Source organism: Sander lucioperca, chromosome 12, assembly GCF_008315115.2.
Source record: "Sander lucioperca isolate FBNREF2018 chromosome 12, SLUC_FBN_1.2, whole genome shotgun sequence".
NCBI classification, from domain to species: Eukaryota; Metazoa; Chordata; class Actinopteri; order Perciformes; family Percidae; genus Sander; species Sander lucioperca.
Window position 1 is genome coordinate 19,910,610 of NC_050184.1, and position 14,794 is coordinate 19,925,403.

Consider the following 14,794-nt stretch of genomic DNA (forward strand, 5'->3'; position numbering starts at 1 on the left):
TTGCTGGAATGACACCGTAGGTCTTGTATATTAATCAAATCACTTTTATTCACAAGTTGCATACATTTCAATAGAATAAGTTTGATAATTGTATTAGTTTTTGTTTCAATATTTTAGTTCAGTAGTGTAAAATTTCCAAAGTAGCAGCAACGTATCCAAGGTGTTAATGTTACATTTCATGCAGCGATGCTTTTATCCAAAGCGACTATCAATAAGTGCATTCATCCATGAAGGTACGAACTCGGAACAGCAAGAATCGCGAATAGAAGAAGTACAATAGCTTCAAATAAGCCAAACTACAAAGTCCCACATGGAAGTGTAACATGTAAACATGTAAATGCACTGAGGAAGTGATATCTGCGTTGGTGATGTGGCAGAGTGTTCCGAATGGAGGAATTTTGTTTAGGGAAGTTCCCTTAACTGGCATTCCCTGAACAGGGCGTACTATTTATGTACACTGTGGAAAGGGAACGCCGCTCATGTGTAGGATCATCTGGTCCAGTTTCTGCCCCTCAAAAACTGCTGTTTTCATGCCATAAACACCTTGTCTTATTTAACTCTCTGGTTTTCCACATTTGCACAGGATGTTGAAGGTACGCCTGTGGATGTACAGGTTAAGGATAATGGCAACGGCACGTACGCCTGTACTTACACCCCACGTAAACCTGTAAAACACACTGCCATGGTCTCCTGGGGAGGAGTCAATATCCCTGACAGCCCATTCAGGGTGAGTACACAGACACACCTTTTTAGAGAGTGTTTACACAAAGCACATTTCATCACAGAAAAGTCTCCTAAGCGGTTGTGTTTTTGATCCCAGATGAATATCGGAGCAGGCTGTCATCCAAACAAGGTGAAGGTGTCAGGACCTGGGGTGGCCAAGACCGGCCTCAAAGCCTTCGAGCCGACATACTTCACTGTTGACTGCGCAGAGGCTGGACAAGGTAAAGCTAAATAAAACGGCTGCATCTTTTCACACAATAAATCACAGCGCCAGTGTTTTCTGCCATTGCATATAAGCAGACTACTTTTTTTCTTTTTTTTAATAGTGTGTTTATTTTAGTTTTCTCCCCTTAACGGAGTTAAACTAGAAGGAGAACTCGGAGAGCACAGACCTCTGCCAAGGCCATGCCCTATCTCACAATGTTAACCAAAATATGAAAAATAATTTGTGTATCCGTCCTGTGATGTAGTTGAACTAGAAGGGCACTCGGAGTGCACAGACCTCCGTCAAGGCCATGCCCTATCACGCAATGTTTACCAAAATGTGAAAAATAATTTGTGTATCCGTCCTGTGATGTAGTTGAACTAGAAGGGCACTCGGAGTGCACAGACCTCTGCCAAGGCCATGCCCTATCTCGCAATGTTCACAAAAAAAAGTGAAAAATAATGTGTATCCGTCCCATGATACGCTCCGAAATATAATGGGTTCTTACTGGCCCAATGCTACACCTTTTCACCAAGTTGCATTTAAATCGAGCCAATAGTTTTTCCATAATTCTGCAAATAACAGACAATCAAACACACAAACCGAACTGAAAACATACGCTGATTGGCTGCATTGAATGGCTGTGGAGCAATAGTGTGTTATAAGGACTTTTGTCTCTGGCCCTCAGGTGACATCAGTATTGGAATCAAGTGTGCCCCCGGAGTGGTGGGACCCGCAGAGGCTGATATTGACTTTGACATCATTAGGAACGACAACGACACATTCACTGTCAAATATACTCCACCTGGAGCGGGAAGCTACACCATCATGGTCCTGTTTGCTGACCAGGTGAGTTTGACTCATGCAGGATGTGTAGGATCCAGGATTGTTAGAATGTTCGTTTGAACACGGTGTTGCTTCTGTTCCTTGTTTAGGCTATTCCAATGACACCCATCAGGATCAAAGTGGATCCTTCTCACGATGCCAGCAAAGTCAAGGCAGAGGGACCAGGACTCAGCCGCAGTGGTAAGAACACCTATGCTGTAGTTGTTCAGTGTGAAATATTTCCAGTTTTTGTTAAAGGGTAACATTTTTCGAAATTGGTCCAGTATTAAGCAAGACCGCTGCAGTTGGCCCCAGTGAATAAAGCTGCAATGTAACGTTAATGGGCAATTGCGCATCTTCTATTTACGTCCCCAAAAAATGCTTGTTTTGTCACTTACATGCTCAGATTATTATTCTAAGTGTCCGACAACATTATGGAAAGGGTCCTTACAGAGATAGACCTTTTTGTTAAAGACAAAGGTCCCTTTTGTTTAAACAGAAACCGCTCCATAGCCCACCAAACTCCATTTAAAAAAACAGTAATTTCATCATGGTAAAACAGACTTCATTCAAAGTCGACAGAAACAGAAAAAAAGCCGTCTCAGTTTGTCTTTCCACTGTTCGAACAATCCCCACTCTTGTTTGTTTGAAATAAACCCTTTATTTACCAATTTACATGTGGAAATATGCTGGCCCTAAAGACGCTAACAGTATTGTTTATTTATATGAAGTCTGGTGAGATTGGCAATTTCGGAGCTGTTCCTGGTTATACAAAAATGATTTTACTCTTTAACAAAAAGGTCTATCTCTGTAGGGATCCTTTCCATAATGTAATCAGACACTTACTGTATAATAACAATCTGAACCTGTCAGTAGGCGGGAATTGACAATGCACATTTGCAATGCATGGGAAAATAGGGTTCAGGTTGAAAAAAACAACAACAACAAAATACCCTTTAAGCTATGTTGGTGATCACAGCTCGTACCAATTAGCCAGTTTGTCTATTTATTGGAATCGCACCTAATGAAACAACATAGAAAATAAATCATATTTCCTGTGAGTATTTTCCACAGAGAATTTTCCAGAATTACATTTGTCAATACAAAAGCTTTTGGGGTGGCAGTAGCTTAGTCAGGGGGGAGTTTGGTTGGGAACCGGAGGGTTGCTGGTTCAAGTCCCCATACGGACCAAAGTATGGTGGTGGACTGGTAGCTAGAGAGGTGCCAGTTCACCTCCTGGGCACTGCCAAGGTGTTCTTGAGCAAGGCATGGGTAGCCCTCTCACTCTGACATCTCTCCATTGGTGCATGTATAGATACTGAGCATGTGTATGTAATTCAAGCCTGTGTGTAATGTGTATTACAACAACAACAACAACAACAACACATTGTAATTTCCCTTGTGGGATTAAAAAAAAGTATAAATGATTATTATTATTATTTTATAAATTGCTGAAGTTTGAGAAATGGAAATATTATGTGGCCGGGTTAGCTCAGTTGGTAGAGCAGGTGCACATATATAGAGGTTTACTCCTCGACGCAGCGGCTTCGGACTTCATCTGTCAAGTGAAAATAAAGGCCTAAAAATGCCCACAACAATAATCTTAAAAAGAAATGGAAATATTATTATTACACAGTTTTAGTCCAGACTCGCTGACTCAGATGAATCCTCGGTCTCTTTCAGGTGTTGAATTGAACAAGCCCACTCATTTCACTGTGAGCACTAAAGCAGCAGGAAAGGCAAACCTGGACTGCAACTTCAGCGGCCCAACCAAAGGAGAGGCCGTCAAGGACTTTGAAATCATCAACAACCATGACAACACACACACTGTGAAGTACACACCTGTGCAGCAGGTAAGAAGGGAGAAGCACTCACACATTATAACATGCAGATGCACATTTTGACCCGTAGGCACCTTTCATTTCTTCAACTGTCCTATCAATAAAGGCCTAAAAAATGCCCCAAAAAATGAGAGCGTTGCCCATTTTGTAATCTGACTCTTTACAAAAAAGTGAATAAGCTTATTTTCCAAAATGTCAAAACTATTCCTTTAACTGGATTCAGTCATGTACACATACTTTTTTATGGTATCCAATGACAATTATCCTAGTTTATAGCTAGTTTATTGTAAATTGCTGGATCTTTAGAAATGTCACAGCTGTAATTTGCTTGTCCAATCAGAAACCGGCTGATGTTGATCTTTATATAACGCTATAAAGGCAAGGCAGCGTTATTCTGTCCCCCCCTTTCCTACATAATGATTTGTGTGAACACATCTACGTCACTCCTTCCTTTCTTGCCCCAGGGTCCCCTGGGAGTTGCTGTGACCTACGGTGGAGATCACGTTCCCAAGAGCCCCTTCAATGTTGCCGTGGCGCCCACACTGGACCTCAGCAAGATCAACGTCACAGGCCTGGGAGACAGTGCGTACTCTCCAACATTGCTCCTGTACCTCTGCACCTATTGATTTCAATCCTATTTTTTTCAATCCTATTTTTATATATATATATATATATATATATATATATATATATATATATATATATATATATATATATATATATATATATATATATATACACACACACACACCATAACCATAGCCGTTTATAGCATTTCTGCCAGGAAAATAAACAGAGGAGAAATTCTGCATGATAGATACAAAGTAATTGTGAGATATTAAGATAAAATTATGAGTTTGTAAATTCAAATTATGACTTACTTAATTGAAATTGTACAATACTTTATTGTACAATTTGTACATTGTATTGAATTATGAGAGGTTATTATGTTTGAGAAAGTGTCTCATAATTCTTGTACAAGTGTTACTGGTTAACTTTTTATAATTTTAACTTTATACTTCATGATTTTGACTTACTAAGTAAAATAAATGATCTCTCCGAATGTTGACTCACTAAAGAGTTTGACCTGGTGTTTCAAAGTTTTCAATTGTTAAATGTGTCTAACATGAATATTTTTAATTATTTTTTTGCCCATTTGAAAAAATGTACAGTATCAACCATAAAATGGAATATGTGGAATAGTCATTTTCCCAACCGGATGTCTCTCTTTGCTCTGTGTGTCATTGTAGAGATGACTGTAGGCAAAGACCAGGAAGTGACCGTCAAATCAAAGGGTGCCGGTGGTCAAGGGAAGGTCGCCGCCAAAGTGACCTCGCCATCAGGGAAGCCAGTGGTCAGCAAGGTGTGGCACATGATTTTCATTCATTTTTTTTTTTCTCCAAAAAAAGTCTTTCGAAGCTTAGTGTCCACATTGAAACCATATGTGGTCTTCTCAAAAGCTCCTTATTTTCATAATGTATTTAAAGCTTTAGTGCGCAACTATTCTATATTAATGAACGTCTGTTACATTCAAGTCATTGCCAAATGAGTTGCTACAAAGCTAATTAAGACTATCAGCTCCACACAACTCTCTCTGGATTTCTCAGTTTGGCTATGTTGAGGTGTCGTCCGGCAACTTTCGCGCAGAAGCTTGAGTGAAGATACCTCTTCTAATAAGTCCATCATGTTTTTTTAATCCTCCATGTCCTCCTTGGCTACAAGCAACTGCTTGAAGTGGGGGTGGTGTTCGATCACGGAAGGCTTGTATCTTGTGGACACAACAACAGTGTTGTCATTACTTAGAATTCCTCATGGGGGAGACAGAAACTACGCACTATAGCTTTAAGTTATAAATGTCTGACATTGGGCGCCTGGGCAGCTCACCTTGTAGAGCAGGCGCCCATATATAGAGGTTTACTTCTCGATACAGAAATATTAAAAAATAAATGTCTTACATTTTGAGCAACATCTTGCATCTCTAAGACATGCTGTTAGGATGTGGTTTTATTATTAGTAAAGTCCTGTTCCTATTTCCTGTCCCAGGTGGAGCCAGGGCTGAGCCCAGAGACCAGTCAGGTGAAGTTCATCCCCCGCGAGGCGGGGCCATACCAGGTTGAACTGACCTATGATGGAGCACCGATCCCTGGATCACCCTTCAGCCCCACAGCTTACCCTGTCTCAGATCCTTCCAAGGTTAGCCACAGTTACTGACAGATGCTATCGTTACACATCTATGGAATAAAATATGAGTAATAAAGGTGTAATATTTTCTGTTGCAATACTGTATCGATACAGGTGTGCCTACTATCAATCTTAGTATAGTTTATTTGCACAAAGATATGTACTAAGAATAGATTTTAATACAACAAGCAATCGCAGTGCAGGAGAGGAAATAAGCCTTAAAGGCTTATTCAGCATCCTTCATGATAACATGATAATTCCAAAAAATAAAAAGTAAAACAAGCAAAAATGATTATTATAAAGTGCACATGAGAATTTGAATCATTCGACTCGATTATAATACAAACAGTTCAGTTTGTCAGGTGCATACCACATTTATGTTTTCGTGACAGTGTTGGTCAGTTTGTCTGCGGAAATAAAATTGAAGTGAGATGAACAGAAGTTTATCTTTTTAGATAAAGCAGATGTTAACAAAGTTTTCCTTTGGGGATATAATTTAAAGTTGGAAAAAAGGTAATTAATTTGCCAAATATCGCAGAATAGCGCAATACGTTAACACTATCGTATCGTGGGGCCTCTGGTGATTCCCATCCCTACTGAAAAATATGTATAACATGTAAATTAAATTTAAAAGTAATTTTGTTTGTGACACACATGTAGTCATCAATCATGTATCTCTCTCCTCTCAGGTACGCTGCTCTGGCCCAGGCTTGGAGCGCGCCAAGGTGGGGGAGAAAGGGGAATTCATTGTGGACTGTACCAACGCCGGCCCGGCTGAGCTGACCATCGAGATCATCTCCGACAGCGGCACCGAGGCCGAGGTTCACATCCAGGACAATGGAGACGGCACCTACACCATCACCTACATCCCTCTCTACCCCGGCTCGTACACTCTCACCATCCGCTACGGTGGCCAGGATGTGCCCAACTTCCCCGCTCGGCTCACCGTGGAGCCTGCGGTCGACGCCAGTGGAGTCCGTGTGTTCGGAAAAGGAGTGGAGGGCAAAGGTAAAAAAAAAAAAAAAAACTGCTGCAGATGATGTGGTTTTTACCCTTTTTTTTAATTTTGTGTATACTAGAGCTGGGTGATATGAGACTAGATATCGTCTTGGATTTTGGATATCTTAATATGGCATAAGTGTTGTCTTTTCCTGGTTTTAAAGGCTGCATTACAGTAAAGTGATGTCATTTTCTGAACTTACCAGACTGTTGTAACAGTTCTATTATTTGCCTTTACCCACTTTATATCACACACATTATATCCACATTACTGGTGATTATTTATCAAAAATCTCATTGTGTAAATATTTTGTGAAAGCACCAATAGCCAACACTACAATATCGTTGCGGTATCGATATCGAGGTATTTGGTCAAAAATATCCTGATATTTGATTTTCTCCATATCGCCCAGCCCTAGTGTATTTTTTATTTTTTTGCATTTATCCTTCATGTATGCTGTAAATACATGTTGTTTGCATTGTACCTACATGTGCTATTTTTTTATATTCATCCTGTTCCCTTTGTTTATCCTATTGCCAGATGTGACTGATCCACATTGAAATACAGTTTCTTTGTCAATGTTACTATGAAAACAGTGTTTCTGCTTTCACTATTCATTCAATTAAAGCCGGGGCTGCTGCACCACAGCAATCTCTGACCTCATATACCCCTCTGTAAAGATGATTCCAATGAATTCCACAGGTTTTAAATTTGGAAAAAGAAAAACAAAGAGAGCACTGGCATTGGTACTCCGCATCAGAAGTATCTGAGTTGGATTGGTACATCCCTAAATGTGATCCAAGTCTGTGCAGACCTGCAAACATTTCACCACCATTCTGTGTGTTCCCCTGTCCTGTGCGTTTAGGTGTTTTCCGTGAGGCGACCACAGACTTCACTGTGGATGCTCGTGCTCTCACACAGACCGGAGGTGACCACATCAAAACCGTCATCAGCAACCCGTCCGGCAGCCGTACGGACGCACTGATCACCGATCTTGGAGATGGAACCTACAACGTAGAGTACACTCCCTATGAGGAGGGTGAGTTCAAACGGAACATTTTGTGCAGAAATGTGTAGGTTTGCTGTTCTCCGATACATGAGTTAGAAGCGGTCCTGATTTTGTGTGTATGCCTCAGGCCCTCATAGTGTGGAGGTTTGCTACGATGGCTCTCCAGCGCCTAAGAGTCCATTCCGTGTTGCCGTCACCGAAGGCTGTGACCCAGCTCGCGTTCGTGTGCATGGTCCCGGCCTGAAATGTGGCATCACCAACAAGCCCAACAAGTTCACAGTGGAAACTCGGTAAGCGAGGCGAAAACATTCACGGTGAAAAAACACAAATGTCAATGTGTGTGTTTCTGGGAGTCTTTTTGTTGTTGTTGTGATAAACAATTTTTTTTCTCACGAGCCCACTCCTGGATTGATGGCACCCTTTTATTCTTCCCTGGATTGTATTTTATAATGCCCATTGTCTTCTCTCTGCAGAGGAGCAGGTACTGGTGGTCTTGGTCTGGCAATGGAGGGTCCATCAGAGGCCAAAATGTCCTGCACTGATAACAAGGATGGCAGCTGCAGTGTGGAGTACATCCCATACGAGCCCGGCAAATACAACCTCAATGTCACCTATGGAGGACAGCCCATCACAGGTACTGAATTGTTAGTCTAATCACTGTTAAAAAAAACACTTCAATATTGTTGTCATCTTGTTTAACATATTTAGGAATTTAAATATGAGTTAAGCACTGATCTGGTTGCATCCAAATTAGAGTTGTTCCGATACCAGTATCTCCAATACCTCCGATGCTGCCTAAAATGGTGGTATCGTATCGGCGAGTACGCAAGTTTATGCAGCGATCCGATATGTTGATGTTCAGAATGACATCACACCGGTAGTAAATATCTATTATTGTTTGGGGACCAATGTGTAGTCTGTCATGTATCTTGGCCGAGTCAAGGCAAGAATTTCTGACTCCAGACAGGCGCCATGAGAGAACCGGAAACGAGAGAGGAAAACGTGGAGGGTGTTCCATATGATAATGTTTTAGAAACGTCTCTGTCTCTGCTTGCTTAACAGCTAGGGTACCTTAGAATACTTGTTGCTAACTTTTCTGAGGTTTTGTCTGTGCAGGCAGTCCGTTCTCTGTGCCAGTCAGTGACACAGTGGACAGTACCAAGGTGAAATGCCAGGGTCCAGGCCTGGGTACCAATGTCAGAGCCAACATTCCTCAGGCATTCACAGTGGACGCCTCCAAAGCTGGAGTGGCCCCACTGCAGGTCCGCGTACAAGGACCCAAAGGTAAGTCTGTGTTCTAATGTTTCTGCGTATCTCTATGCACGATTTAAAGCTTGGATTTTCTGACATACAAAAAAAGAATCCTAACTAAGAATTTATACACTTTGTATTTTAACTTCTTAAACTGCTTTTAATTTTAGTGCACCTGACCCGTGGTATAAAATACAACACTTTCTTGTGCCTTCTTCTTGTTTTTACAATTCGGAAAGTTTTAGTGTCTTTCTATGTTCTTATGATGGTTTCGCTTCCTTTTCTGTGTTTTTGATTTTTTTCTTGTTTTCGTTTCTCCTTTCTTTGATTTTGTAACTGACTCGATGTCATTGTAAATACAGGGTTGCACGTCAATGATCTCTCAAGTATAAATAAAGGTTGAATGAATCTTTCTGTTTCTGCGTGTGCGTGCGTGCGTGTGTGCGTGCGTGTGTGTGTGTGTGTGTGTGTTTAGGTGTGGTGGAGCCTGTGGAAGTGGTGGATAACGGTGATCAGACCCACACCGTCAACTACGTTCCCACCAGAGAGGGACCCTATTCCATTAATGTATTATATGCTGACGAGGAGATCCCACGCAGGTAACACACAATCGCACTTACCCGGATTTTCCACCGGGCGCGTCTGTGCTGCGTTCTGGTTTTGTTCCGTCCTCCGGGAGCATCTCAGAAGCGGAGCGTCTTGCTGCCCGACTCGCAGATTTTATTGTCTCTACAGTAGTAGTAGAGTTAGACCACTACACGCTTCACGCATGCTTCTGGGACACGCGGTGAAGCGGGTGGTGGAATATCAAACATTGACTTAAATGGCCATGATTGCTCGCAGGAGGCCGCGGCGCCTCCGGAACGCAGCGCAGACGCCCCCGGTGGAAAGTAGGGGTTAGACACGCACAGATTCTATGTTCAATTAGTCTCGCATTGCCAGACCTTCCTCCACACCATTGGCTAGTCCACACAACATTCTTGGACGGATAAAAACGTGCTCTGGTTTATTGGCATTTATTTAAACCAATCACGATCGTCTTGGGCGGCGCGAGGCTCCGGATGGAGCAACGGTGCCGCTGCAAAATAGCCTCGGGAAGGAACTTGTTTTGGTGGAACATGTGTACATTCAAAAGTAGTTTTAGTCGTGCAACAGAAAACTCAGATTGGACAGATAGTCTAGCTAGCTGTCTGGATTTACCCTGCAGAGATCTGAGGAGCAGTTAACCATAGTCCTCTGAAATCCACCGGATCCACAAAGAAAGAGGAAGGTAACGGAAATCCAGTTGAAAAAATAGACATACGGCAGAACTTCCGGCGGCAACGGGGAAATACCGGAAGAAGAAGAAGGTCATGGTTATAGACTGATGTTCAATCAACATTTTGTGACAGCTGAGTATTTGTCCCTCTCCTCTCTCCCTCTGTCAGCCCCTACAAGGTGAAGGTGCTCCCCACCCACGATGCCAGTAAAGTGCGTGCCAGCGGGCCCGGCCTTAACACCACCGGGGTGCCCGCCTCTCTGCCCGTCGAGTTCACCATTGACGCCAAAGATGCAGGCGAGGGATTGCTGGCAGTGCAGATCACTGTGAGTCCTCGCATGCTATTGACTATTTAAGAAAATATTCATGAATTAATCTCTTTCAGTGGTGGAATGTAACTAAGTACATTTACTCAAGTACTGTACTTGAGTACAAATTTGAGGTACTTGTACTTAATTTGAGTCTTTTCGTTTCATTCCACTTTCTACTTCTACTCCGCTACATTCCAGAAAGAAATATTGTACTTTTTACTCCACTACATTACTCTGACAGCTTTAGGTACTTTACACATTTTTGCACACAAAACACACGTAGTTTATAAAATATGTTTTATTATAAATTAAACTATCCAACAGCCTACAAGTCCAGCTGAAATGATTAGACGATCAAACACACAACTGTTTGGATCGTTTCCAGTGTCTAAAATGTGAGGATTTTGAGCAGTGAGTAGTTTTACTTTTAAGACTTTAAGAACATTTTCCTGATGATACTTGCATACTTTTACTTAAGTAACATTTTCAATGCAGGACTTTTACTTGTAACAGAGTAATTCTACAGTGTGGTATTAGTAATTTTACTTAAGTAAAGGATCTGAATACTTCTTCCACCACTGATCTCTTTAAATGTGTATATGAAGGTGCGGGGAATATATATCCACCATTGCGTATTTGTAGAAATCTGGGATGTAAAGGTAGATTTTTAACAATCTGCCTGCGGTTATTCTGTGCTTACCATCTACTACAATTAACCACAAAGTCGCTTATATTTATTATAGGAGTTACAAAACTGTGTGAGATCAAATCAGGGACATGCGATCAATAAGAAAATGCTATTTGTATCAAAGAAATTCATTAGGAAACCTTTCTGACATGCGTATAAAAACATGTTTTTTTCAGGCATAAAAACATACTGAGATGGCACGTTACGTGTTTCTCACGTTACGTGTTTCTCATAGTTTAACATGTGGTACTACACCTGTGGTAGAATGTCCCACATAATAAAAACACATTATTCTGGTAACTGTTTTTAAACTTTGGCCACTTCCACCCCTAAAGGACCCAGAGGGGAAGCCTAAGAAGGCCAATATCCGTGACAACCATGACGGGACCTATCTGGTGTCCTATGTGCCGGACATGACTGGCAGATACACCATCCTCATTAAGTACGGCGGGGACGAGATCCCATACTCACCCTACCGTATCAGAGCCCTTCCCACTGGAGACGCCAGCAAGTGCACTGTCACAGGTATGTACAGCACAGTTAGACCACTGCTCATATATTTGTTTTCATATGTTTGAAAAATGGACTTAAAGGACACAAGTCCTTTAACCTTGGAGAGGTAGCAATACTCTGATTTTTATATAATGATTTAGACTTCAAATCCGTTGTATTGTTGGTCAAATTTCTCTCCTGCATGATAATGAATTTTACTGTTACATACAAAACCCCCGGACCAGATTTTCACCAGGATTTTATGTCCTCACACATCCAAATGTTGTTGCAAGAGGACTTTGTTTACTGTAAATTGGGGTGAACAGCAGCAGGAAGCCACCGCTCTGAAGATTGGTTCCTATTTTGTGATAGAAAACACAAACGAGCTGCACAGTGTTGTGTTATTTATGTTTCATCCACAGTTTAACGTATTAGGAAATGCACTCACTTTCTTGCAGAGAGTTACATGAAGAAGATTGATACCACTCTCATATCTGTCTATTAAATATGAAGCTGGAGCCAGGGGAAGCTAAGCTTAGCATAAAGACTGGAAGCAAAGGGAAAACATGTTATTGAATCCCACTACATTTCTTGGCAAAAATGTGCCCTGCGTAGGGACAGGATAGCCCATTGGTCAGGGGATAGGACCCCGAACACGCGGGCATGGGTGCCTGGCCAATCCTAGCGCTTGAATGCTGTCTTGCCCATAGACTGTAAAAATAATGGACGGAGCTTCCGGGTTTGAAAAGTGAAGCCAAAGTGGAAGTGCCTTTAAAGCTGCATTCTATGAGGAATGATGAATGGCGCCAGTACCCAGAGGTCCCTGTTTATCGTTGGTAAATCTCCACTGGATGACTCGCTTCAGAAATTGGCAACTTTCCCCCTTTAGCGTTTAGCTTAGCGCAGCGCCATTGAAACCATAAACAACACTGGCTTGGCCGCGTCATCCTCCTCAGCTACGCCTTCTCGTCAAAAATTGTCACATGCGGTTGCAAAAAAAAACAAGTTGGCGACAGGAAAATTGCCAAACTCGGAGTGACAGCACTGCTGCTACGTCCACTATTTTTACAGTATATGGTCTTGCCAACAAAAGTAGTGGGATTCATAATAACGCTAGGGGACACGGAGCCGGGCTGTTTCTCTGTTTGCATTTCCAGTCGATATGCTATGCTAAGCTAAGCGGCCGCTGGCTCTAGCTTCACACTAAGCGTCAGACATGAGTGGTATCTGTGAGAGTGCGAAAGAGGATCAATCAGTCGTGAAAAATATTGACTTTCATCTCTCAGTGTACCTGCTGCTCATATCTCATTTTTTTTCATGCATTGTTATGTTGTGTTCCTCACGCTGTGCTCCTCAGTTACACTCCCCCCTCACCTAAGTTCCTTGCTGTACACACACACAGACACACACACACACACACACACACACACACACACACACACACACACACTCCCTGCTTCACACTCCACTATCACCGTTTGTTTTCAAGTGTTTGGAGCACAGTGATTGCCTCCCACCACCCCCACCCCCACCTGACTGTCTTTTTATTTGTCACCTTTTTTTTTCTCTCGCTCCCCTGCTTCTCACTGTTCCTATTATCAGTCTCAATCGGCGGTCACGGTTTAGGTAAGCCTTCTGAACGACTTTGTAATGTAGAGGAACTACTCTTCCTTTTCTTTCTTCCTCTGTTCTGTCAGCATGGAGGATGGTGGCCCCAGCTTTCAACATGATACCCCATTTTTTTCTCTCTCTCTCTCTCTCTCTCTCTCTCTCTCTCTCTCTCTCTCTCTCTCTCTCTCTCTCTCTCTCTCTCTCTCTCTCTCTTTCTTTCTACTCTATTAAAAATTAAATTAAATTCTCTCTCCCATACCTTCTCTTCCTCTCATCTCATTTTTCACTTCCTTTGTCAAAACGTTTGTCTTCGTTTCCCTCTCTCATTTTTTTTGTTGGACGGACTAATGGACTAACGGAGTAGGTAGGATGGCATGGTGGAATGGCTAATCTAGCTTTCAGTTCTACATGGAAAACTGTATGACAATAACATATGAGTCAATAGTAACAACATAGTGTAGACGGATATAACATGACTAGATCTCATCCAGCTTTATCCCTGTCTCGTAATTGTGGAATGTGCATGCTGAATGTTGTATGTGTGGGTGTGTGCGTGTGTGTGTGTGTTTAAGGAAGTGTGTGCCTGTTTTTGTTCCGTAAGATATGTTATTGTCAGAAATTCATCTCACCACTGACCCTTTCTTCTCCGTTGTTAAGGCGCAGGCGTTGGCCCAACTATCCAGATTGGCGAACAGACAGTCATCACAGTGGACGCCAAGGCGGCTGGGAAAGGCAAGGTGACCTGCAGCGTGTGCACGCCCGAAGGGGCGGAGCTCGACGTGGACGTCGTTGAGAACGAGGACGGTACATTTGACATCTTCTACACGGCGCCGCAGCCTGGCGAGTATGTCATCTGCGTCCGTTTCGGAGGGGAGCACATCCCTAACAGTCCTTTCCAAGTCACGGTGAGTGACGTGCATTTTCACTTTTATTTACACGGGGCAGGTTGGTTGAGCATACAGGCTCTTTTGCTGCACTGCCCTGTTGACAGACAGATTAGTGGAACAACAAAAAACGAAATAACAAGAGCAGAGTCAAAGAAAAACAGAAAAGCTGATCAGATCATGCTGCAGGCAGGACAACTTGGATAAGATGGACTTTATTAATCCCACACTGGGGAAATTCCCTTGTTACAGCAGCTCAAAAGAAAAATTCACACACATCAGAATAACACAAATACACATTAAATAGACATAGGAAAAATATACAAAAAGTATAAGAAATAGAAAAAATAGAATAAGAGAATAATAATAATAGTAAAATGTACACTGTAAACACCCTTATTAGAAACAGACAGGTCAAAAAATATATAAATACGCAGATATACAGATGAGTAAGGTGCGGATGAATAGAAATGACATATTGCACAGTAGGAGGTGACACGGAGTAATAAATAAAT

General features: G+C 42.1%; 1 protein-coding gene across 3 annotated transcripts in view; it reads left to right on the forward strand.

The window, feature by feature from the left end:
- Positions 1 to 14,794, forward strand: part of flna (filamin A, alpha (actin binding protein 280)) — a 59,560-nt gene that overhangs the window by 28,842 nt on the left and 15,924 nt on the right. For 2 of the 3 annotated variants that reach the window (XM_031310655.2, XM_031310668.2), the window contains exons 14-31: positions 584 to 727; positions 821 to 944; positions 1,617 to 1,777; positions 1,864 to 1,954; positions 3,437 to 3,606; positions 4,059 to 4,176; positions 4,845 to 4,957; positions 5,638 to 5,787; positions 6,465 to 6,783; positions 7,641 to 7,814; positions 7,912 to 8,074; positions 8,258 to 8,418; positions 8,901 to 9,068; positions 9,511 to 9,634; positions 10,463 to 10,619; positions 11,628 to 11,817; positions 13,387 to 13,410; positions 14,053 to 14,300. In XM_031310655.2, the coding sequence (XP_031166515.1) occupies positions 584 to 727; positions 821 to 944; positions 1,617 to 1,777; positions 1,864 to 1,954; positions 3,437 to 3,606; positions 4,059 to 4,176; positions 4,845 to 4,957; positions 5,638 to 5,787; positions 6,465 to 6,783; positions 7,641 to 7,814; positions 7,912 to 8,074; positions 8,258 to 8,418; positions 8,901 to 9,068; positions 9,511 to 9,634; positions 10,463 to 10,619; positions 11,628 to 11,817; positions 13,387 to 13,410; positions 14,053 to 14,300 (2,799 nt within the window). The remainder of the gene's footprint in view (positions 1 to 583; positions 728 to 820; positions 945 to 1,616; positions 1,778 to 1,863; positions 1,955 to 3,436; positions 3,607 to 4,058; positions 4,177 to 4,844; positions 4,958 to 5,637; positions 5,788 to 6,464; positions 6,784 to 7,640; positions 7,815 to 7,911; positions 8,075 to 8,257; positions 8,419 to 8,900; positions 9,069 to 9,510; positions 9,635 to 10,462; positions 10,620 to 11,627; positions 11,818 to 13,386; positions 13,411 to 14,052; positions 14,301 to 14,794) is intronic. The other variant, XM_036008225.1, reaches the window with a different exon arrangement.